The sequence below is a fragment of the Oryza sativa genome, chromosome 1, assembly GCF_034140825.1.
Source record: "Oryza sativa Japonica Group chromosome 1, ASM3414082v1".
Taxonomy (NCBI): domain Eukaryota; kingdom Viridiplantae; phylum Streptophyta; class Magnoliopsida; order Poales; family Poaceae; genus Oryza; species Oryza sativa.
The window spans coordinates 2,845,466-2,867,217 of NC_089035.1; the positions used below are offsets into that span (position 1 = coordinate 2,845,466).

Consider the following 21,752-nt stretch of genomic DNA (forward strand, 5'->3'; position numbering starts at 1 on the left):
GTTACCATTTCCTTGTCGCTATATTTCTTTGAAAATCAGTACCTGACAAAAGCTGAAGAAAAACTTACTTGTCGAAGTTCTAATCTCAGAATAAAACAGCAATGGAGGACAGATTATATCATGTACTAGTGCACCAAACAATGTGTACAAACTTTTTGTTTCAAATGCAGACAGCACGAAACTAAATTTCTTGTCAGGCTAAAAACAATTTGGTATTGTCCCAAAGTGTGTGCTTCTAAAATCTCTAAACAATACATGAGGCACACGCAAAAGAGGCACACGCAAAAGAGCAGTACCTAACACCAATGTACATGCTGCAGAAATCAAATTCCAATGACATGAAAAGAAATTTACGAGACAAAATACTAGCAACCATGTAATTCCACAACATTAAACGAAGGCATCACCAACACTGGCACAAGGTAAATTCTTATCAATGATGGCACAAGAGAAAGCACACATTCGCATGTTATAAAAGCATGGTTACTTATGCCCGATCCGTGAAGCAAGTGTTTCCCAAAAGCAACCCAAAGCCATTCTTCTTACAGCCAATGACTACCAAACCAACAATTTAACATCCATTTCCAATCTTGGATATCACTTAAACAATATACCACATAAACATATAAAAACTACTATTACTACTAGGACTAGATGCAGGCGTACAGCCTAGGAGGAAGTGAACTTGGTAACGGCCTTGGTGCCCTCGGAGACGGCGTGCTTGGCGAGCTCGCCGGGGAGGACGAGGCGGACGGCGGTCTGGATCTCCCGGGAGGTGATGGTGGGCTTCTTGTTGTAGCGCGCGAGCTTGGCGGACTCTCCGGCGAGCTTCTCGAAGATATCATTGATGAAGGAGTTCATGATGGACATGGCCTTGGAGGAGATGCCGATGTCGGGGTGGACCTGCTTGAGCACCTTGAAGATGTAGATCTTGTAGGTCTCGACGCTCTTCTTCGCCTTCTTCCGCCCCGCCTTCTTCCCCTCGCCGCTGCCCTTCTCGCCCTTGCCGGCGGGGAGGCGCTTCTCCGCCTTGGGCTTCTTCCCCGCCGGGGCCTTCTCGGCCTTCTCCGCCGCGGGCTCCTCCTCCGCGGGCTTCTTCGCCGCCGGCTTCTTCTCCGCCTTGGGCGCCATGGATGCCGCCCTCTTCTTCTCGGGGAGAGGAGAGGAAAGGGAAGCGGTGGGATTTGCGAGATTGCGGCGTGGGGAAAGGAGGAGACGGGGGGAGATGATTTTGTAGAGGAGGGGATGTGCAACCTGATTGGTGGAAAGCACGCGGCGCGGATCGATGACGTGGAGGGATGTACGACGTTGGATGCCGGGGTCGACGGGTTGGTGGGATGCCGAAAAATGTGAGCGGGAACGGGAGGAGTTAAGGCGGTTTCCGGCGCGCGTCGGTGGGCGAATTTTTAGAGTTTGAGCTTTCCTTCGGCGTACGCCTACAGCCCAGTCCAGCCCAATTTAGTTGTCAGGCTTCTTGGCGGGCTGTCTTTGTTTATGGGCTAATTGGGCCTATTTCTTTGCTCTGAAAGCCACTCCACGACTTGTTAGGCTACGTATTCGGTAATCTGCCCACGTCAACATCCCAGTGAGACGACAACGACGTCGTCGTCTTCAAGCAGGCAGCTAGCCTAAACCCATCTCCATCTGCAAGTAGGCTTATGTAACAGTGCGTTGATCATGCAAGCCTTCCGTCGATCGCCTAGCCGCCTAAATCGCCGTGTTCTGAAAGTCAATTCTCTCCGACTCAACGAAAATACTAACAACATGCACCTGGCCGCGTTGACCGTTCGAAATGTATATATTCCCTCGTTCACGAAATACTTTTCATTGTGGATTTTTTTTAATACGCAAGGGGCGTATTTTTTTCATTAAGAGAAATAAAAGTTATTTATAAGGATAAAAGGAAAACAAGCAGGGACCGATAAAGGACATTATGAAAAACTAGAGGAATATCTCGTGCTAAATTTGGCTACCACGACCTCGTAAAGACGAAACAGCGGGGATCCCTTAATAAGCCGACTTCCAAAGCATGGTCTCCTTCGCCATTGCTTTCGCCACTTCGGTCCAAGACCTTTGTTGATTTAGAACGGTCTTGTTGATTTAGCACTGTTTTAGCTTGATTTAGCACTGTTTTAGCTTTGACAGTAGTAGTTTTATTAACTAAATGTTAATGCTAAGATGAGCAAAAGCAGCTCGTGGTAAACTGGTAATGATGATTTTTTTAAAAATATTTGTAATTTTTTAGGGAAAAAAAAACAAGTGACCAAAGCAATATTAGTAGTATGAATGATGTATCAGGACAAGTACTATTCCGTCCATAAATAATGGATGTAAGATATGCATCTAGATATGGTTGTCCAGATACATATCCTGAACGGAAGGTATTTAGAACAAACAAACAAAGGGAGTACTATATTATAAAGTCAAACGAAGTGTTCCAGAAATGGAAAAAAGGAATTAAAAGAATGCAATCAACAAACTGTCATCATCTCCAAATTTGCTTCAAAGACCATCTATACTCTCCATATAATACGGACAGCCATTGGTACTAAGATATAGCACTACCACTCTCACAAACCAATCAAGAAACACAATACGTCCCATGACGATCATGATGAGCCTGAGGCTTGAATTATCCCTCGTCCTCATCCTGACGCCGATCGTTGCAGCCGTCGCTGGTGGTGGCAGCAGCAGCAGCAGCGATGAGGCCACGTTGCTTGCCTTCAAGGCAGCGTTCAGGGGGAGCAGCTCAAGTGCGCTCGCCTCCTGGAACAGCAGCACCAGTTTCTGCAGCTGGGAGGGCGTCACGTGCGACCGTCGGACGCCGGCGCGGGTGGCGGCGCTGACGCTGCCCTCCGGCAATCTCGCCGGCGGGCTCCCTCCGGTCATCGGGAACCTCAGCTTCTTGCAGAGCCTAAACTTGAGCTCAAACGAGCTGTATGGAGAAATTCCCCCGAGCCTTGGCCGCCTCCGGCGTCTAGAGATCCTGGACATTGGAGGCAACTCGTTTTCCGGTGAGCTCCCTGCCAATCTGAGTTCCTGCATCAGCATGAAGAATCTGGGCCTCGCCTTTAACCAGCTTGGCGGCCGCATCCCGGTGGAGCTGGGCAACACATTGACACAACTCCAGAAGCTGCAGCTGCAAAACAACAGCTTCACTGGGCCAATTCCGGCATCGCTAGCGAACCTGTCATTGCTTCAGTATCTGTACATGGACAACAACAACCTGGAGGGCCTGATCCCGCTGGACCTCGGCAAAGCTGCAGCTCTACGTGAATTTAGTTTTCAGCAGAACAGTCTCTCCGGCATATTTCCGTCCTCTCTGTGGAACCTGTCAACACTGACGGTGCTTGCAGCAAATGACAACATGCTACAAGGAAGCATTCCTGCCAACATCGGTGACAAGTTCCCTGGCATACAATACTTTGGATTGGCGGATAACCAATTCAGTGGAGTAATACCTTCTTCTCTCTTCAATCTTTCATCACTCACAATTGTGCTCCTTTATGGTAATAGATTCAGTGGATTTGTGCCTCCTACTGTGGGAAGGTTGAAATCTCTTCGGCGATTATACTTGTATGGCAACCGACTTGAGGCAAATAACAGGAAGGGTTGGGAATTTATCACTTCACTAACCAACTGCAGTCAGCTGCAACAGCTTGTTATCTCAGACAACTCTTTCAGCGGGCAACTTCCAAACTCTGTTGTCAACTTGTCGACCACACTCCATAAGCTCTACTTAGATAATAATAGCATCTCTGGGAGCATACCTGAGGACATTGGCAATTTGATTGGCTTGGACACGCTGGATCTGGGGTTCACTTCCTTATCTGGAGTGATTCCAGCGAGCATCGGGAAGCTATCAAATTTGGTTGAAGTTGCCCTGTACAACACCAGCTTGTCAGGCCTCATACCATCATCAATTGGAAATCTTACAAATTTGAATAGGCTCTACGCATACTACACCAATTTGGAAGGGCCAATCCCTGCAAGCCTTGGGAAGCTAAAAACGTTATTTGTTCTGGACTTATCGACCAACCGTCTTAATGGGTCAATCCCAAAGGAAATCTTGGAGCTTCCTTCACTCTCTTGGTACTTGGACTTGTCATACAATTCTCTCTCTGGACCCCTTCCAATAGAAGTTGCTACCTTGGCTAACCTAAACCAGTTGATACTGTCGGGAAACCAGTTGTCTGGTCAAATACCTGACAGTATAGGAAATTGTCAGGTGCTGGAATCGCTACTGCTAGATAAAAACTCATTTGAAGGCGGCATACCTCAATCTTTGACCAACCTGAAAGGGCTCAACATCCTGAACCTAACCATGAATAAGTTATCTGGTAGGATCCCCGATACCATTGGTAGGATTGGCAATCTGCAACAACTATTTCTAGCACAGAACAATTTTTCAGGACCCATCCCAGCAACTCTGCAAAATTTGACAATGTTGTGGAAATTAGATGTGTCATTCAATAATTTGCAAGGAGAAGTACCAGATGAGGGAGTTTTCAAGAACCTTACGTACGCATCGGTTGCAGGGAACGACAACTTGTGTGGTGGAATACCTCAGCTTCACTTGGCTCCATGTCCCATTATTGATGCAAGCAAAAACAACAAACGGTGGCATAAGTCTCTTAAAATCGCCCTGCCAATAACAGGATCAATCTTGCTGTTAGTTTCAGCTACTGTTCTAATTCAGTTCTGCAGGAAGCTTAAACGGAGACAAAATAGTCGAGCAACAATCCCAGGTACTGATGAACACTATCATAGAGTTTCATATTATGCATTAGCCAGAGGAAGTAATGAATTTTCAGAAGCTAATTTGCTTGGCAAAGGAAGTTATGGTTCCGTCTATAGATGTACTTTAGAAGATGAAGGTGCAATTGTGGCTGTAAAAGTGTTCAACCTTCGACAATCAGGATCTGCCAAGAGTTTTGAGGTTGAATGTGAGGCTTTGAGAAGAGTACGACATCGTTGTCTTATAAAGATCATCACCTGTTGCTCAAGTATCAATCCACAGGGTCACGAGTTCAAGGCATTAGTTTTTGAGTACATGCCCAATGGAAGCTTAGATGGTTGGCTTCATCCCGTGTCAGGCAATCCCACTTCTAGCAACACACTGAGCCTTTCGCAGAGACTCGGCATTGCAGTTGATATCTTGGATGCACTGGATTATCTTCACAACCATTGTCAGCCACCGATCATCCATTGCGACCTGAAACCAAGTAATATTCTTCTTGCAGAAGACATGAGCGCTAAGGTTGGAGATTTCGGCATATCAAGAATCCTCCCTGAAAGTATAGTTAAAGCACTGCAACATTCAGACAGCATAGTTGGAATCAGAGGTTCCATTGGTTATATTCCACCAGGTAGTTCCAAATATTGCATTCTGCCTTTATTCCCACTTCCTAGTCTCCCTCCACCCTAATGGGTGGGGGATCAACTTGGGCCATTCCGAATTGGAAATTTATGTCATTTAGAGGTATACTTAAATATTAACTGAAATTGAAAATATTGCAGAGTACGGAGAAGGTTCTGCAGTCTCCAGACTAGGTGATATTTACAGCTTAGGCATATTATTGCTTGAGATATTTACCGGAAGGAGCCCTACTGATGACATGTTCAAGGATTCGGTGGATCTGCACAAATTTGCATCAGCAGCATTTCCTGGCCGAGTCCTAGATATAGCTGATCGAACAATCTGGCTACATGAAGAAGCAAAAAATAAAGATATAACAGATGCAAGCATAACACGAAGTATTGTTCAAGACTGCTTGGTTTCTGTCCTTAGACTTGGCATATCCTGCTCAAAGCAACAAGCCAAAGATCGAATGTTGTTAGCAGATGCTGTGTCAAAGATGCATGCAATCAGAGATGAATATCTTCTGTCTCAGGTGGTTAAGAAATGAACAGTAAAGTACTTGAGCTAAATGTTGGGTGAGGACGTGAGGTCCACATGTAGAGTTGATGATTGCATTGGGAAATAATCAGAGGTACACAAGGTGTTATAGCATTATATTAAGCTTAGATGCATGTCAGTGTAAGAGATGCATACAGAATGCAATAATGTTGATTGCACGATGTAGAAGTACGAGAGTTTTGGCTTCTTACACAATGTGAGTAAGATTTCATTGCCAATTCCTACACATCCATAGTTGCAGAATTTCTAACTCCCTGACTCAGATTCAACATATACGACACAGCAACAAATATTGCAATTATACAGATTAAACACAGAATATCAAATCCATAACAATTTATGCTATCGAAAAAGATAAACGCTTAAATGCTCAAACAGTTAACCAAATAGAAATGAAGGAGAGTTCCCAAAAACATCAGACCCATTATTTCTATCACATTCCACAGTAGCTACCGAAGCTTTTATATGAGCGTGCCAAAAATGCTGCTACAAGAGAATCTTCCAGTAGAACCTGAGTACACCTCAAACAACCATGCTGGACAGAGAATAGAAAGGATAACATTACAATTTACAAGTAGAACCCACAAGAGTTTGGTCACATTTTTCAGGCATGGTATGTACTGCAGGGCTGCAGGCACCACAACAGCAAGCATGATAGAAGATGTGGCAGTAGAGATGAGATGCATACCTCATGTTTCCCAGTTACTAGCATACAAGCGAATCAGTAACAAAGAAAAAGCACCCATTCGGACATTCAGAACAGGAAGGAGTAAAGAGAACAGCATTCTCCTGAAACAGTAAGCGAAGACATATGGCGTTTCAGTTACTATTTCAACTTCTATATTTCGATTTGAAACAGTACCAAATGAAGCTGAAGCAAAACTTACTTTCAGATTTCAAAGTTATCAGCTCAAAATAGTACACAGTTTTTATGTTCCAAATGCAACATCATGAACCAAAATGGCCATCAAGCTTCCCTTCCATCAAACCTACAAAATACATTGAGCCAATGGGTACTTGAGCAGTACCAAAAATGGAGTCCTAGCTAAATTTCCAGTTCAAATTTTGGGAGAGGGAGTACAGACAGATGTTCCGAAAATCATATTCCAGTCACAAGCAGAGTATTTTCAAGACGATGCAAACATCAACGATGTAATCAATTCTACAAAACAAAAAATCAATTGGCAACCAGAGATATGTTCACATGACATAAAAAGCATTACTATTCCAGATCAGTGAGTTCCCCAAAAGAAGCCCCGCACAATTCTTCATTTGCAATCATCATTTCCACTTAAACTACCACATAAACAGATCAATCTACTGCTACTACTACTACTAACAAACTAGAGGAAGGCATGCAGCCTAAGCGGAAGTAAACTTGGTGACGGCCTTCGTGCCCTCGGAGACGGCGTGCTTGGCGAGCTCGCCGGGGAGGACGAGGCGGACGGAGGTCTGAATCTCCCGGGAGGTGATGGTGGGCTTCTTGTTGTAGCGGGCGAGCTTGGCGGACTCCCCGGCGAGCTTCTCGAAGATGTCGTTGATGAAGGAGTTCATGATGGACATGGCCTTGGAGGAGATGCCGATGTCGGGGTGAACCTGCTTGAGCACCTTGAAGATGTAGATCTTGTAGGTCTCGACGCTCTTCTTCCCCTTCTTCCGCCCCGCCTTCTTCCCCTCGCCGCTGCCCTTCTCGCCCTTGCCGGCGGGGAGACGCTTCTCCGCCTTGGGCTTCTTCCCCGCGGGGGCCTTCTCGGCCTTCTCTGCCGCGGGCTCCTCCTCCGCGGGCTTCTTCGCGGCCGGCTTCTTCTCCGCCTTGGGCGCCATGGATGCTTCTCTCTTCTTCTCGGGGAGGGGAAGCGGGTCCGTGGGTTTTGCTTTGGAGCGGTGTGTGCTGATGTGTTGCGAGATTGCGGTGTGGAAGGAGGACACGGGTGCGGTGAGTTTATAGTGGGTAAAAGTGGGCGCTGATTGGTGGAGAGGCTTGTCCCGCGGATCGATGACGTGGATGAATGTGTGACGTCCGGTGCCTTTTCGGTTAGACGGCTGCGATGCGTTTCCGTGCGGATCGCTGACGTTGCAAAGAAAAATGTGCAGTGGGCCCCGTTTTTGGAGCGCTGTGGTGGTGGGCTGTTCTTTCTTTGGGTTCAGGTTTTGGGCTTTTTGCCATGGAGTCTGTAACCATAAACAGCATGTAAATAAGAAGAAAATAATAATTAAAAACAGGGTAAACTCTATATATTTTGATTAATAGGTCAGTTTTTCCTGTTTAGACAAATCGAATTTTGAGATGACACTAAGAATTCAGCAAACATTTATTGTCGTACAAGATAAATCTCTCTGCTAGAGAAAAATCCAAGAACATTTCCTCTCACATTCTTTCTCCTTCCTCTTTCATGGTTCAGACTGCAAACAAACACAACACAAAACAATGGAGAGCGCAGAAAAATCTTGCTCAAAGATTGAAGCACCTGGTGGTATTTCCAGACACCTTGTTCAATCGTTAAACTCAATAACTATCTTACCAGACCTGTAACTGTGATCACCAACAAACTCAATTTCCATATGTATCCTGCAGTCAGAAACGCAACATTTAGTTACAGCTGTGTTCTATCAATATATTGGCCATAGTTTTATATCTAGAGATTAAAAAGTAGGGATACACCAAAATAAGTCATAGTGGACAACATACAAGGAACTTGATGATAACCTTTGGCAACGGCGTGATCATAACTAGTCTTCTGTTATGCATCTTTGTGTTACACATACTCTTCAGGACATCACTGAGCACGCAAACTCTCACATTTTTTTCTGCAACTAGTTATGTGGAGCCCAAATGTCATTTGGTGGTGGCGGCGCCACCAGAAACGTTTAAAGGAGTAAAGAAATACAAAAAATGCCATAAACCTTGGAACAAATTAGACCAATCCTGGCAATTAGTGAAGTTTCTACAATCTTCACAAGGAAATCCATTTTCACTTAGGGTGAGTTTGAGAGATAGGAGATTGAGAAGATTGGGAAGATACGCAAAACGAGATGAGCCATTAGCGCATGATTAATTGAGTATAAACTATTTTAAATTTCAAAAATGGATTTATATGATTTTTTAAAGCAACTTTCCTATAGAAAATTTTTGCAAAAAACGCATCGTTTAGTAGTTTAGGAAGCGTGCGCGCGGAAAACGAGGTGTTTTCTCACCCTATCTCACACAAACGAACACAGCCTTAGTTTAGCAGCATATAACACTGTATTGCAAATACTATCAAATTCAACAGTGTGCACTAAGCCACTAACTACAAACAAAACAGACGCATTCTATCCAAATTCTATGTAAGATGTAGGAGTATATAACCTTCAGAACTCGAAGGCCTTTCAGCAGTAGCTTTTCCATGTCTAGACAATAGCTGACAAATCAGCAACCACTACTCAAGGATGTCAAACATCAATATAGACTTCTTGCCTACGATCAATTATCACAAATGTGACTAATGCATGATTTCTGATAAATGGGTGATCAGATTTTGACAGTAGACAAAATAATCAAGGATATCGTGCATATAAGTCCAATTTTAGAGAAAGCACAAACAGGTTCTTCACAGTAACAAGAAAAAAACGTCAGGATCTAACAATCTAGCTCCAACTCACTTCAACTCCTAAGAGCTCAAAGTGGTACATTCAGATTCCAGAGGAAACTCGCATTTACTAGCCGAATAATAATAAGAAATCGAATATAAAATAAAGACAATGTAAACTGCAAGGAATCACAGTTCTATGGAATACAACTAGCATTACGGCATTCTCAGGAACTGACAGTCAGTTACTCTACCTAAAGCAGCTGGTACTCAGACCATACAAAACAAGAACACAGCTTACAAACAGATCAATCAGGGATTCTCAGATGAAAGAAACTATTTTGATTTACACCATCAGATGTATAAGTATTAACACTAGCAATAAGTTGACAAATTAAGGTGCTAGCAAGCGTAACAGGCAAACAAAGAAAATTGTGAACTGTGCCGCAAATGCCACCTGCGTAGTTGTGAACTGTAAGATCAAGAGAATTTGTTTTTCCAGTGAAGGGATGTTACAGTGGAAACCAGTAAAGGTCAAACCATATCAAAATGACAATGCCGTGCTACAGAACAAGATATATCACTCGCCAGTTTGCACAGTTTGCATATGATCCATGTAATATGCTGTTGTTTAACTTAAACTTGCTTATTCTAGAACATATATTTTCCCACTGCATAACATCTGTAATTATCCTGTAGACCCTCTACATAGACCACTGAGCTGGAGCACAAAGAACTCAACCAAGTCCATCTCATACGCCACAGCCGTCCTGTTCAGTTTATCACTGAATAGGGGCAGTAAGCAGTCCATGACCTTTTCCATCACCTTCTTCTCGAGGTCGAGGATGAAGACGCCGTTGCTCCTGTACAGCACGAGCATTGATCCCCTGTTGAAGTTAAACCACTTCTCGCGGGGCTGACATATATGGGAATAGTCTGGGTAAGGCACCGCCAATGGTATCCTGATCACAGTGCGGAGCCACGTTGCAGGGGTGTCATCTTGCTGAGTCCAAACTCTCATGTGGATGGGAAACACGCAAGCGACCGAAAGTTTGCCGTCTCCACTGACGCAGAGGAGCGGTGAGCCTCCAGCACCAAAGGGGAGCCTTGTCAAGGAGATTTCTGAGGTGTCCACCGCCGCGGTGAGTTTGTACAGTATGTCATCTTGGGTTGCGCTAGATACACGATCAATAAACAGCCAGTGCGCCGCGCCCTTGTGAACGACGGCGGATCTCTCACCCACCAGGGAGAAGCGGCGGCCGTCCACGCACATGGTGGGAGCGCTCCAGCTGCACGTAGCAGCAGAGTAGGAGTAGAAGTACTCGTTACAGTCTTTCTTGTGTTGGACGACGAGGTACAGCTGCGAGAACGTGGAGCGCCCTGACGATGATGATGATGGCGGCTGCTTCCCATCTAGGTCGCTGTCGGTGGACGTGATGATGGCGTAGCTGGTCAAGTAGCGATGGAGGCCGGAGAGATTCAGAGGCGGGAGAACGTGGCATTCCCCGGTGATCGGGTTGCAGACGCCGAGGAGGTGGCTGCACGCTATCATCAGCGCGGTGCGGGGGACAAGCCGCATCAGGACAATGCCGCAGCGCGCTGCGAGGGGCTCGGCGTAGTTGAAGGTGTCGTCGTCGGCGGCGAGGAAGGAGGTGAGGGTGCGATCCGTGAGGCCGAGCGGCGACCACGGCGCCGGCAGGAAGGTGGGCGGACAGACCGAGCTCTGCTGCGTCACCCGCATCTTGATCATCTTTTCGCAGCGATAGAATCTCGTCTGCTGGAAGAAGAAGCCGAGGAGGCGCGCGCGGTGGCCCTCGCCGCTGTCCAGGCACAGCCCGCGGAGGAAGGCCGGGTCGGTGAAGCGGCGCAGCCACCGCCGGCATGTCACGGCGAACTTGAAGAGGTCCTTGATGCTGCCCACGCGGGAGAAGATCTGGAGGAGGATGTCCTCCGTCAGAGCCGCCATGTCGTCCATGGCCTCCATCTGCGACTGCGATTCCTGATGCGTAGGCGCAAAGGCTGGATGTTAGGATGTGAATATAACGCGTTGGATGAATCAAATCAGTGTTCGCCTCTCTCATCAAAACCTAGGTTCCTCCCCATAAATCATCACAAAAATACGGTATGATTTCAGCAGGAGAGCGAGAGTTCAGTCACCTCTAATCCGTCAAATCCCCGAATCCCCCAAACCAGCTTCGACAAGCGGCGGCGGCGGCGACGGGGAGTGGCGGCGAGTTGCGGCGCGGCGTCAGGGGAGGAATGATTGGGGATCGGGGGACGGGGACCGGGAGGAGATGACGATTAGGGAGGAAGCGTCCTGGGCAGTTATTGGGCCGGTGAGTCGGGAGGAGGCCCAGCAGAGTATTAGGCCTAAGAACGAGGTATTAGGCCCAGCAAAGTATTTACTTATGCAGTATCATTATATCTTCTAGTATTTACATATAGTATTTCTTTTCAAGAGAAAAAAGTTTGGGTGAATTCCTATAACCTACACAGTGTCCGCTCCTGAACAACCAAAATAATTGGGGGAATGCAAAGGGAAAAACATTGTACGCGAGTTGTTCTTTATTCTTTCCTCTCCACGGAAAGTGCTCATTCACTGTCTCTCCATAAAGGAGTATGCATATTTCATGTAATATGCATTAATTGTTTACCTAGCAATCTTCAAAATGATTTTTCTTCTAAATTATTTATCAAATATGTGATTCGATTATATTGTTCTATTCGTTATAATTAAAACTCTACATCAAGATTTCATATAAAATACATATGTTTCAATTAGTGAAAATTGATGTTTTGCGTATTGGAAACAATGTTTCAACCAAAATTCAATTCCGTTGCACATTTAAGTTTTACGTTGCAATGAATCTTTTTAAATATTTCTGATGGTATTATTTGGATGTTTCAATAAGTATTTTACGATGTTTCACTAGTTTTATTTGTGAAAATTGTATATAGTGGCCTGTGTTCGGCAACAATTCCTGTGCAGCCACAACGCTGTACTACAAGCCTGCAACAACTGAATCAGCAGCAAAAATATTGTTCAAGCTGCTGCTGCCAGCCGGCAGTAACCAACTTCCGAACAAAGCTTCTCTGGATGTTTCAGGAAGTATTTTTATAATGTTTCATTCGTTTTAACTTGATATTTCATACTCCCTCCGTCCCATAATATAAGGGATTTTAAGTTTTTGCTTCTAGTGTTTGACCACTCATCTTATTCAAAAAATTTATGCAAATATAAAAAATGAAAAGTTGTGCTTAAAGTACTTTGGATAATAAAGTAAGTCACAAAAAAATAAATAATAATTCCAAAATTTTTTGAATAAGACAAGTGGTCAAATAGTGGAAGCAAATACTCAAAATTCCTTACATTATGGGACGGAGGGAGTATATGGTATATATTTTTTAAGTACGGATATATTTTTTTTAAAAAATATATAATCATGTGACATCCTGTAATCGAATTATGGATGGTGTAACAGCCTATATATAAGATTTACTTGTACCAAATATGATGGTGTAACTGAATTGTAGATCAAATAAATTTTGTAGGAAAAAATTGTTTAAAACATGTAAAGTATACACGTGAGAATCGCGCCTAGTGCAGTGGGCAGGGTCTGCGGTGGTGCGCGCCGATTCCCAGCGAACACTCACTCCTCTCTTACTACACATCGATATGAAAGCCTTTTCATATCTAACGTTTTAACAACCTCATAATGCTCCCTCCAATCTTCACACAATCTTGTTCCTGCCACAAGGATATTCTAAGAGTCTCATCTTTTCGCTTAAGTTTATACTTATCAGCTAGAATTTGAATTTTCAGCCTTAAATTTAGAGCTGATTTTAACGTTTTCTTATCAAAGTTTATTTTTCAGTATTTGTTTTTAGATAGTTAAGAAAACGTATATAAAAATTTTATTCATAAATTATTTTTCGTTTGTAAATATATAGTTTCACTTATTTTGGCCCCGCAAGCTTCCATCACGCTTCAAGCCCAAGGACTCCGCCATCTGCCGATCCGAGCCAATGCCAGCAACAACCGTTCTATTATACTTGCTCTAATGTTGCCTATATATCACCATTGTCGACCATCGAAGTTTCCCCCGTCATTGTTGCTTGACCCTGGACGCCGTCGTCTCGTCGAGATATATCACCATGGCAGTGAAATATTTATCTGCTGGAATTAATGGAATATAGACCAGGAGAATTTGCGACTGTGAATTGCCGTACACCTCCACTTCGCCAACTATCGCACCTCATCACTTCGCCATCGCGATTGGAACAGAGAAAGAAGACAGATTTTTTGTGAATCTGTATGTTTCATGAGTTAGATTATGGGAGTATATACACTTCGGAATTCAACACTTCTACTACCAACACAGTTTTCGGTGGTTTTTCCATGTCTAAACTACACACCTGACCTGACTAATCAGTAATCACCACTAATGCATGTTACTGATCACCTACGACAACATCAACTATCACAAATGCTATGACTAATGCTTGATTCGCAATAGATGAATCACCAAAATTTAACAGTTGGCAAGATAATCAGGGATATCATGAATTCCAATTCTAGGAAAAAGCACTAAAAGGGTGCTCAAAGAAACAAGAACCTTGGTCCGTGCTTCAGAAGACCGCAATGGCGGAGGATTGACGATGAGGGCGACCGGTGGCAGCGACGACGACGGCAAGGCTGCTGTTGCTGGCGTATCGTCCGGTGCTCCTCGTCCATGTCAACAGCTACCATATGTCAAAAACTACGTGACCCACTTTACTGATCATCGAGTATGGCGGACAGCACACACCGTGCTCTGCACTTAACCCTGACCACTTGCATTTGTTGGAAAGAGCAGCACAATGCACTCGTAAAAAGCCCCGAGTCCTGACAGATTAGGTCAAGTCAACCAGTCCCAGCCAAGTAATCATTGAACAGTAGACCATTCGGTCAATGAAGTCAAGCAAACACTGGAGATGTCCAAATAGGATCATAGGATAGGAGCAATATCTCAGCCTGTAAGCTGATGTTATGCTCCAAAGACCCTCCCTCCTCTCTCTCTCACAGACGGAACCAAAGAAAGAAACCACATGAGGCTTCTTGTATTACTGTCCCTCATCTCCGTCCTGACGATCGCCGGTGGCAGCACCGATGAGGCCACGCTGCCCGCTTTCAAGGCGGGGCTCAGCTCAAGGACGCTCACCTCATGGAACAGCAGCACCAGCTTCTGCAACTGGGAGGGCGTCAAGTGCAGCCGCCATAGGCCGACGAGGGTGGTGGGGCTGAGCCTGCCGTCCAGTAATCTCGCCGGAACGCTCCCTCCTGCCATCGGAAACCTCACCTTCCTCCGGTGGTTCAACCTGAGCTCCAATGGGCTCCACGGGGAGATTCCCCCAAGCCTCGGCCACCTCCAGCATCTACGGATCCTCGACCTTGGAAGCAATTCGTTTTCCGGTGCGTTCCCTGATAATCTGAGCTCCTGCATCAGCTTGATAAACCTGACCCTGGGCTATAACCAACTTAGTGGCCACATTCCGGTGAAGTTGGGTAACACACTGACGTGGCTCCAGAAGCTCCATCTTGGAAACAACAGCTTCACAGGGCCGATTCCAGCCTCGCTAGCAAACCTATCATCGCTTGAGTTCCTAAAGTTGGACTTCAACCACCTGAAAGGCCTGATCCCGTCAAGCCTCGGAAACATCCCAAATCTGCAGAAGATTGGTCTTGACGGAAACAGCCTCTCTGGCGAATTCCCGCCCTCCATATGGAATCTGTCAAAACTGACTGTTCTCCAAGTATATGAGAACAAGCTCAAAGGAAGCATTCCCGCCAACATTGGCGACAAATTACCTAACATGCAACACTTTGTTCTGTCTGTGAACCAGTTTAGCGGAGTCATCCCCTCTTCCTTATTCAATCTATCATCACTCACAGACGTATACCTTGATGGTAACAAATTCAGTGGATTTGTGCCTCCTACCGTGGGAAGGTTGAAATCTCTTGTGCGTCTATCCTTGTCTAGCAACCGACTTGAGGCAAATAACATGAAGGGCTGGGAATTTATAACTTCACTTGCCAACTGCAGTCAGCTGCAACAGCTAGATATCGCAGAAAATTCTTTCATTGGGCAGCTGCCAATCTCTATTGTTAACCTGTCGACAACACTTCAAAAGTTCTTCTTACGTGGTAATAGCGTCTCCGGGAGCATCCCCACAGACATTGGCAATTTGATTGGCTTGGACACGCTCGATCTAGGGTCCACTTCTTTGTCAGGAGTGATTCCTGAGAGCATAGGGAAGCTAGCAGACTTGGCCATAATTACTCTGTACAGCACTAGATTGTCAGGCCTCATACCGTCAGTAATTGGAAATCTTACCAATTTGAATATACTAGCCGCATACGATGCCCATTTGGAAGGCCCAATACCTGCAACCCTTGGGAAGCTAAAGAAGCTATTTGCTCTAGATTTGTCCATAAACCATCTGAACGGTTCGGTCCCAAAAGAAATTTTTGAGCTGCCGTCACTTTCTTGGTTCTTAATCTTGTCAGATAATACTCTCTCAGGACCCATTCCATCAGAAGTTGGTACCTTGGTTAACCTAAACAGTATAGAACTGTCAGGAAACCAGCTATCTGATCAAATACCTGACAGTATAGGAAATTGTGAGGTGCTGGAATACCTGCTGCTAGATAGCAACTCGTTTGAAGGAAGCATACCTCAATCTTTGACAAAACTAAAAGGGATCGCCATACTGAACCTAACCATGAACAAGTTTTCTGGTAGCATCCCCAATGCCATTGGTAGCATGGGCAATCTGCAACAGCTGTGTCTAGCTCACAACAATTTGTCAGGATCAATCCCAGAAACCCTACAAAATTTGACACAGCTGTGGCACTTAGATGTGTCCTTCAATAATTTGCAAGGCAAAGTACCAGATGAAGGTGCTTTCAGGAACCTTACGTATGCATCAGTTGCAGGGAACGACAAGTTGTGTGGTGGAATACCTCGGCTTCACTTGGCTCCATGTCCAATTCCTGCTGTAAGAAAGGACAGAAAAGAACGGATGAAATATCTTAAAGTAGCTTTCATAACAACAGGAGCAATTCTGGTGTTAGCTTCAGCTATTGTTCTGATTATGTTACAGCACAGGAAACTAAAAGGAAGACAAAATAGCCAAGAGATATCTCCGGTTATAGAGGAACAATATCAGAGGATTTCATATTATGCATTATCAAGAGGAAGCAATGAATTTTCAGAAGCAAACTTGCTTGGCAAAGGAAGATATGGTTCTGTTTATAAATGCACTTTACAAGATGAGGGTGAACCTGTAGCCATAAAAGTGTTCGACCTTAAACAATTAGGATCTTCAAGGAGCTTTCAGGCTGAATGTGAGGCTTTGAGAAGAGTTCGCCATCGTTGTCTGACAAAGATCATCACTTGTTGTTCAAGTATTGACCCACAGGGTCAGGAGTTCAAGGCATTAGTTTTTGAGTACATGCCCAACGGAAGCTTAGATAGTTGGCTCCATCCCACGTCAAGCAATCCCACTCCCAGCAATACACTGAGCCTTTCGCAGAGACTCAGCATTGTGGTTGATATCTTGGACGCACTGGATTATCTTCACAACAGTTGTCAGCCACCGATCATTCATTGTGACCTGAAACCAAGTAATATTCTTCTTGCAGAAGACATGAGTGCAAAGGTTGGAGATTTTGGCATATCAAAAATCCTCCCCAAAAGCACAACTAGAACTCTTCAATATTCAAAAAGCTCAATTGGAATCCGAGGTTCCATTGGATATATTGCACCAGGTAGGTCAAAAATATTATATTTTTGTATTATATCCTACAATTTCTCCACCTCCTCCCTCATGGGTGGGGGTTGGACTGGAACTTTGTATCTTTTACATGTCGGTAGTACGGTGAAAAACTAACTTTAACTGCAAATATTGTAGAGTATGGAGAAGGTTCTGCAGTAACCAGAGCAGGTGATACTTACAGCTTAGGTATATTGTTGCTTGAGATGTTTAATGGAAGAAGTCCCACTGATGACATTTTCAGGGATTCAATGGATCTGCACAAGTTTGTTGCAGCTTCTTTTCTTGAGAGCGCCATGAACATAGCTGATCGAACAATCTGGCTGCATGAAGAAGCAAATGATACAGATGGGACAAATGCAAGCACAAAAAGAAGAATTATTCAACAGTGTTTGGTGTCCGTTCTTAGGCTCGGCTTATCCTGCTCAAAGCAACAACCCAGAGACCGAATGCTGTTACCAGATGCTGCATCAGAGATTCATGCAATCAGAGATGAATATCTCAGGTCTTGGATGGTTGAAAATGAACAGAGCACTCTTAACTAAATGTTGAGTCGGGCAATGAACAGTAGAGCAACATTCATAAATATTGGGCAATATGCATATGTGTAGTATCGATGACTGTACCTGGAATAATCAGCTGCATACAAGGTTCCATGGTTACTGGTATAGTTGGCCATGTGGGCCGCCCGGCACGGCACGGCCCAGGCCCGGCCGTGCCTGGGCCGAGGCTTGTCGGGCCGGCACGGCCCGACCGACGCACCGGGCCGTGCCGTGCCAGCCCACGTGCCGCACTCACGGCCCAGGCACGGCCCAACACGCCTCGGGCCGTGCCGGGCCGGCCCGAAGGCACGATGGGCCGTCGTGCTTTTCCTCAGAATAAGTCTAAATTTCCTCCCTCCTATTGGGCTGTGACATATGTACAGCTACAAAAAGTCTATTTTACCTCCCTCTTCTTTGGGCTGGGGTATATAAATAGCTAAAATAAGTCTATTTAAGGTCCCTATTCTTTAGACAGTTACATTTATATGTCTATTTTTAGTCCCCATACTTTATGTACCGGGCCTGGCCTGCCGGCCCATCGTGCCGGGCCGGCCCGACCGTGCCGGGCCAGCCCAGCGTGCCGGTGGGGAGGCCCAGGCACGGCCCGACGGTCGGGCCGGGCCAGCACGGGCCCGACCCAAGTCGGGCCGTGCCGTGCTTGGGCCGGGCCAAAAAGGCGTGCCGTGGGCCGGGCCTTCGGGCCTCGGGCCTTATGGCCAACTATAGTTACTGGTCGTGCATTTTAGAGGTTAAATAAAGGTTACGCAGCACCAATAATAATTCAATACCAATTCCTAGTTACCTACAGAACCATAGCAGCAAAATTTCCTAACTCCCTGACTCAAATACCCAGGCAACCAGTTTTCAGATTCGACATAAACAAAGCAGCAAAAAAGATCGCATCTAAACAGTTCTAGCACAGGATACCAAATCCATGACAATTATAGAATAGAAGAACAATAGCCCAAACAATTAACCAAATAGGAATGAAGGATTGTTCACCCAAGAAATATGAGATCCATCATTTCAGTCGCTGTGGATTTGTACTAGCCACTATAAAGCTTTTTCATGAGAAAAAGATACTAGTACATATCCACAGTAATCAGTTAAAGCTAAAGTTGTTTGGCATGGAATATTTAATTTGAACAAGCCAAACAGAAATTCAGGATGCTCTCCCTGTAGAACCTTAAAGATAATTGATCACCTCAAATAATCTCCCTGAATAGAAAATAAAAGGATTGCATTACAAGAAGTCCCACAAGAGTCCCATCTTCACTCTTCAGTCAGCACATCTTGCACAGAACAGAACAGCCCAAAGCAAGGTTTGATAAAAGATGCATACCTCATATTTGTTGTTAGCTAATCTTCAACAGAGGAACCTCCATAAGACATTCAGGACAGAAATGTAGCAAACGGGCAGGCATGCATAATCCTGAAATAGTGAAATAGCAAAGGCAATATATGTGGAGTTTCAGTACTATTTCCACTTGAGTTAGATTTCTTTGAATTAGTACCAGACGAAGCTAAAACAAAGTTTACTACAATTTTCAAAGTTCTAATCTCTTCTAACAACCTCTGTTTTGTTTCGAATGCAAACATCATGAACTCCAAATGCTCAGTCCACAAACGGTCCAAAGTACAAAAGTAGTGCCAGTCCATAAATCTAAAACTAACATAATCCAACGAGCAGTACCAAACTCCAAAATAGATGCTCAAGAAATAAAATTCCAGTAACAAGCAGAGGGATTTGATGATTTGCTAGACAATGAAAAATAGCAATAGCATGAAGATTAATTCCACAAAACTAGACATAAGCATCACTAGTTCACCTTCAAGCACAAGGAAATCAAAGAGTATTCCTGATCCATGAGAAAAAAAAAAAGTTCCCCAAAAGGAGCCCAGTGAAATTCGTCTTGTGGCCAGTGACATTAGCTAATTAAGGTAATCAGAAACAAAAATAATAGCAATCTTCCATAATAACGTCTACATGAGCACATCAGCAGTTCCAAACTCCAAACATGCATGCTCCAGAATCAATTCCGGTAACATGACGAGGAATTTGCAAGACAATGCAAATAGTTACTACAACACAAAGATTAGTTCCCCAAAATTAGACATAAATTAATTAAAACAAACACAAGTTCAGCACAAGGCAACCAAAGACAACATAGGAGAGATCACATATTCACATGATACAAAAGCATTACTAGTGTATTTCGAATCCATGAAACAGAAGTTCCTCAAAAGCAGCCCCACCTAATTCTTCTTACAGTCACTAAATCCCCAACATCCATTTCCCATCATTGATGCACTACAGCTAGTAGATAAATAGATCAAACTAATATTACTACTAGCACAATAGCACCAGGTGCAGCCTAAGAGGAAGTGAACTTGGTGACGGCCTTGGTGCCCTCGGAGACGGCGTGCTTGGCAAGCTCGCCGGGGAGGACGAGGCGGACGGCGGTCTGGATCTCCCGGGAGGTGATGGTGGGCTTCTTGTTGTAGCGGGCGAGCTTGGCGGCCTCGGCGGCGAGCTTCTCGAAGATGTCGTTGATGAAGGAGTTCATGATGGACATGGCCTTGGAGGAGATGCCGATGTCGGGGTGGACCTGCTTGAGCACCTTGAAGATGTAGATCTTGTAGGTCTCGACGCTCTTCTTCCCCTTCTTCCGCCCCGCCTTCTTCCCCTCGCCGCTGCCCTTCTCGCCCTTGCCGGCGGGGAGACGCTTCTCCGCCTTGGGCTTCTTCCCCGCCGGGGCCTTCTCGGCCTTCTCCGCCGCGGGCTCCTCCTCCGCGGGCTTCTTCGCGGCCGGCTTCTTCTCCGCCTTGGGCGCCATGGATGCTGCTCTCTTCTTCTCGGGGAGGGGAAGCGGTGTGGATTTTGCTGCGTGTGTTTGCAAGACTGCGATGTGGGGAAGAGAATGGGGACGGGGGCGACGACTTTATAGCGAACTTGAGGTGGGCGCTGATTGGTGGAGTGGTTTCCCCACGGATCGATAACGTGGACGAACGTGTGACGTTCGATGCTGTTTCCGTAAACGGCTGCGATGCATTTCGGTGCGGATCGCTGACGTGGCGAAAATGTAGGCGGGAACGGGGAGAACTGGGTTTGGCTTCCGGCGCGTGGTGGTTAGGCTATCTCCAACAATGAAACCCAAAATACAAGACTCATTTCACGTTTGCATAGCGCTACAGTAAAAGAGTTCAATACCTATTTTTGGTCTTCTCCAACAATAAGGCCTAAAAGAGAACCCTTACTGCAAATAGGTCTTCAGGAGAGAGGATACTCAGATTTAGGTTATGCCTCTTATAGCACGTAAAATAGGTCTTCTGTATAGGTACTCTGTTGGAGGCTGAAATAATACTATCGGAAACCCATTTTAGATTTAGGTGCCCTTATGGGTCACTTGTTGGAGACAAGTCTTACCCATTATTTAGAAGCCCAATCATTATCACTTTTGTCTATAACTACCTTAAAAAAACTATGCAAAAATATAAGAAATGAAATGTTCGTTCAAGAAAAAAAAAGATAAGGAGGAGTAAAGTCTAGAGTGAGTAACGGCCTTCCCAAGATTAATAAGTCAATTTTATCTGTTTAGACAAAACGAATTTGTATATAAAACTGAAGATCTAATCAAACATTTGTTAAGTAAATCACCAGGACCCATCGGCATATTTGTAAATGGAAAAAATTTGTGAATAAAACTTTTATATACGTATTCTTAGTGATCTAACGGCTTGTTTGGTAACTCGAGGGAAGGAGATTGGGAGTTTACACGAGGGAATTGATAATGAGATTAAGATGGGAATTTGATTTTTAATCTCAATATCTTGTTTGGTAGAGGTAATGGAAATTGATAGGGAGTTTAGTTGGAGATTAAGTCATTAATAAAAACAGATGGCTCA

At 44.8% G+C, this 21,752-nt stretch overlaps 6 protein-coding genes across 6 annotated transcripts; 2 read left to right on the forward strand and 4 right to left on the reverse strand.

Annotated features, from left to right (window-relative positions):
• Positions 1 to 467: 467 nt before the first annotated feature.
• Positions 468 to 1,201, reverse strand: LOC134336365 (histone H2B.5). Its single transcript, NM_001428117.1, has one exon. It carries the CDS (start codon positions 1,129 to 1,131, stop codon positions 670 to 672), a length of 462 nt encoding a protein of 153 aa, NP_001415046.1. The 5' UTR covers positions 1,132 to 1,201; the 3' UTR covers positions 468 to 669.
• A 1,189-nt stretch (positions 1,202 to 2,390) lies between these two features.
• LOC4324499 (receptor kinase-like protein Xa21) lies at positions 2,391 to 7,834 on the forward strand. The gene is made up of 2 exons (XM_015765757.3): positions 2,391 to 5,369; positions 5,521 to 7,834. Exons 1-2 carry the CDS (start codon positions 2,603 to 2,605, stop codon positions 5,907 to 5,909), a joined length of 3,156 nt encoding a protein of 1,051 aa, XP_015621243.1. The 5' UTR covers positions 2,391 to 2,602; the 3' UTR covers positions 5,910 to 7,834.
• On the reverse strand, positions 7,074 to 7,831 carry LOC4324500 (histone H2B.7). The gene has a single exon (NM_001428118.1). The coding sequence runs from the start codon at positions 7,742 to 7,744 to the stop codon at positions 7,283 to 7,285; it is 462 nt and encodes a 153-aa protein (NP_001415047.1). The 5' UTR covers positions 7,745 to 7,831; the 3' UTR covers positions 7,074 to 7,282.
• Positions 7,835 to 9,929: 2,095 nt separating the features above from the next.
• LOC9268949 (uncharacterized) lies at positions 9,930 to 11,754 on the reverse strand. The gene is made up of 2 exons (XM_015768901.3): positions 11,647 to 11,754; positions 9,930 to 11,488 (listed from the first exon to the last, which is right to left on the reverse strand). The coding sequence occupies exon 2, from the start codon at positions 11,471 to 11,473 to the stop codon at positions 10,178 to 10,180; it is 1,296 nt and encodes a 431-aa protein (XP_015624387.1). The 5' UTR covers positions 11,474 to 11,488; positions 11,647 to 11,754; the 3' UTR covers positions 9,930 to 10,177.
• Positions 11,755 to 13,794: 2,040 nt separating this feature from the next.
• Positions 13,795 to 17,965, forward strand: LOC4324501 (receptor kinase-like protein Xa21). Its single transcript, XM_066309767.1, is given in 2 exon segments — positions 13,795 to 17,299; positions 17,302 to 17,965. Coding segments are annotated over 2 exon segments (3,270 nt in total). The 5' UTR covers positions 13,795 to 14,577; the 3' UTR covers positions 17,850 to 17,965.
• Positions 17,966 to 19,942: 1,977 nt separating this feature from the next.
• On the reverse strand, positions 19,943 to 20,757 carry LOC4324502 (histone H2B.6). Its single transcript, NM_001428119.1, has one exon. It carries the CDS (start codon positions 20,681 to 20,683, stop codon positions 20,222 to 20,224), a length of 462 nt encoding a protein of 153 aa, NP_001415048.1. The 5' UTR covers positions 20,684 to 20,757; the 3' UTR covers positions 19,943 to 20,221.
• Between the last annotated feature and the right edge of the window lie 995 nt (positions 20,758 to 21,752).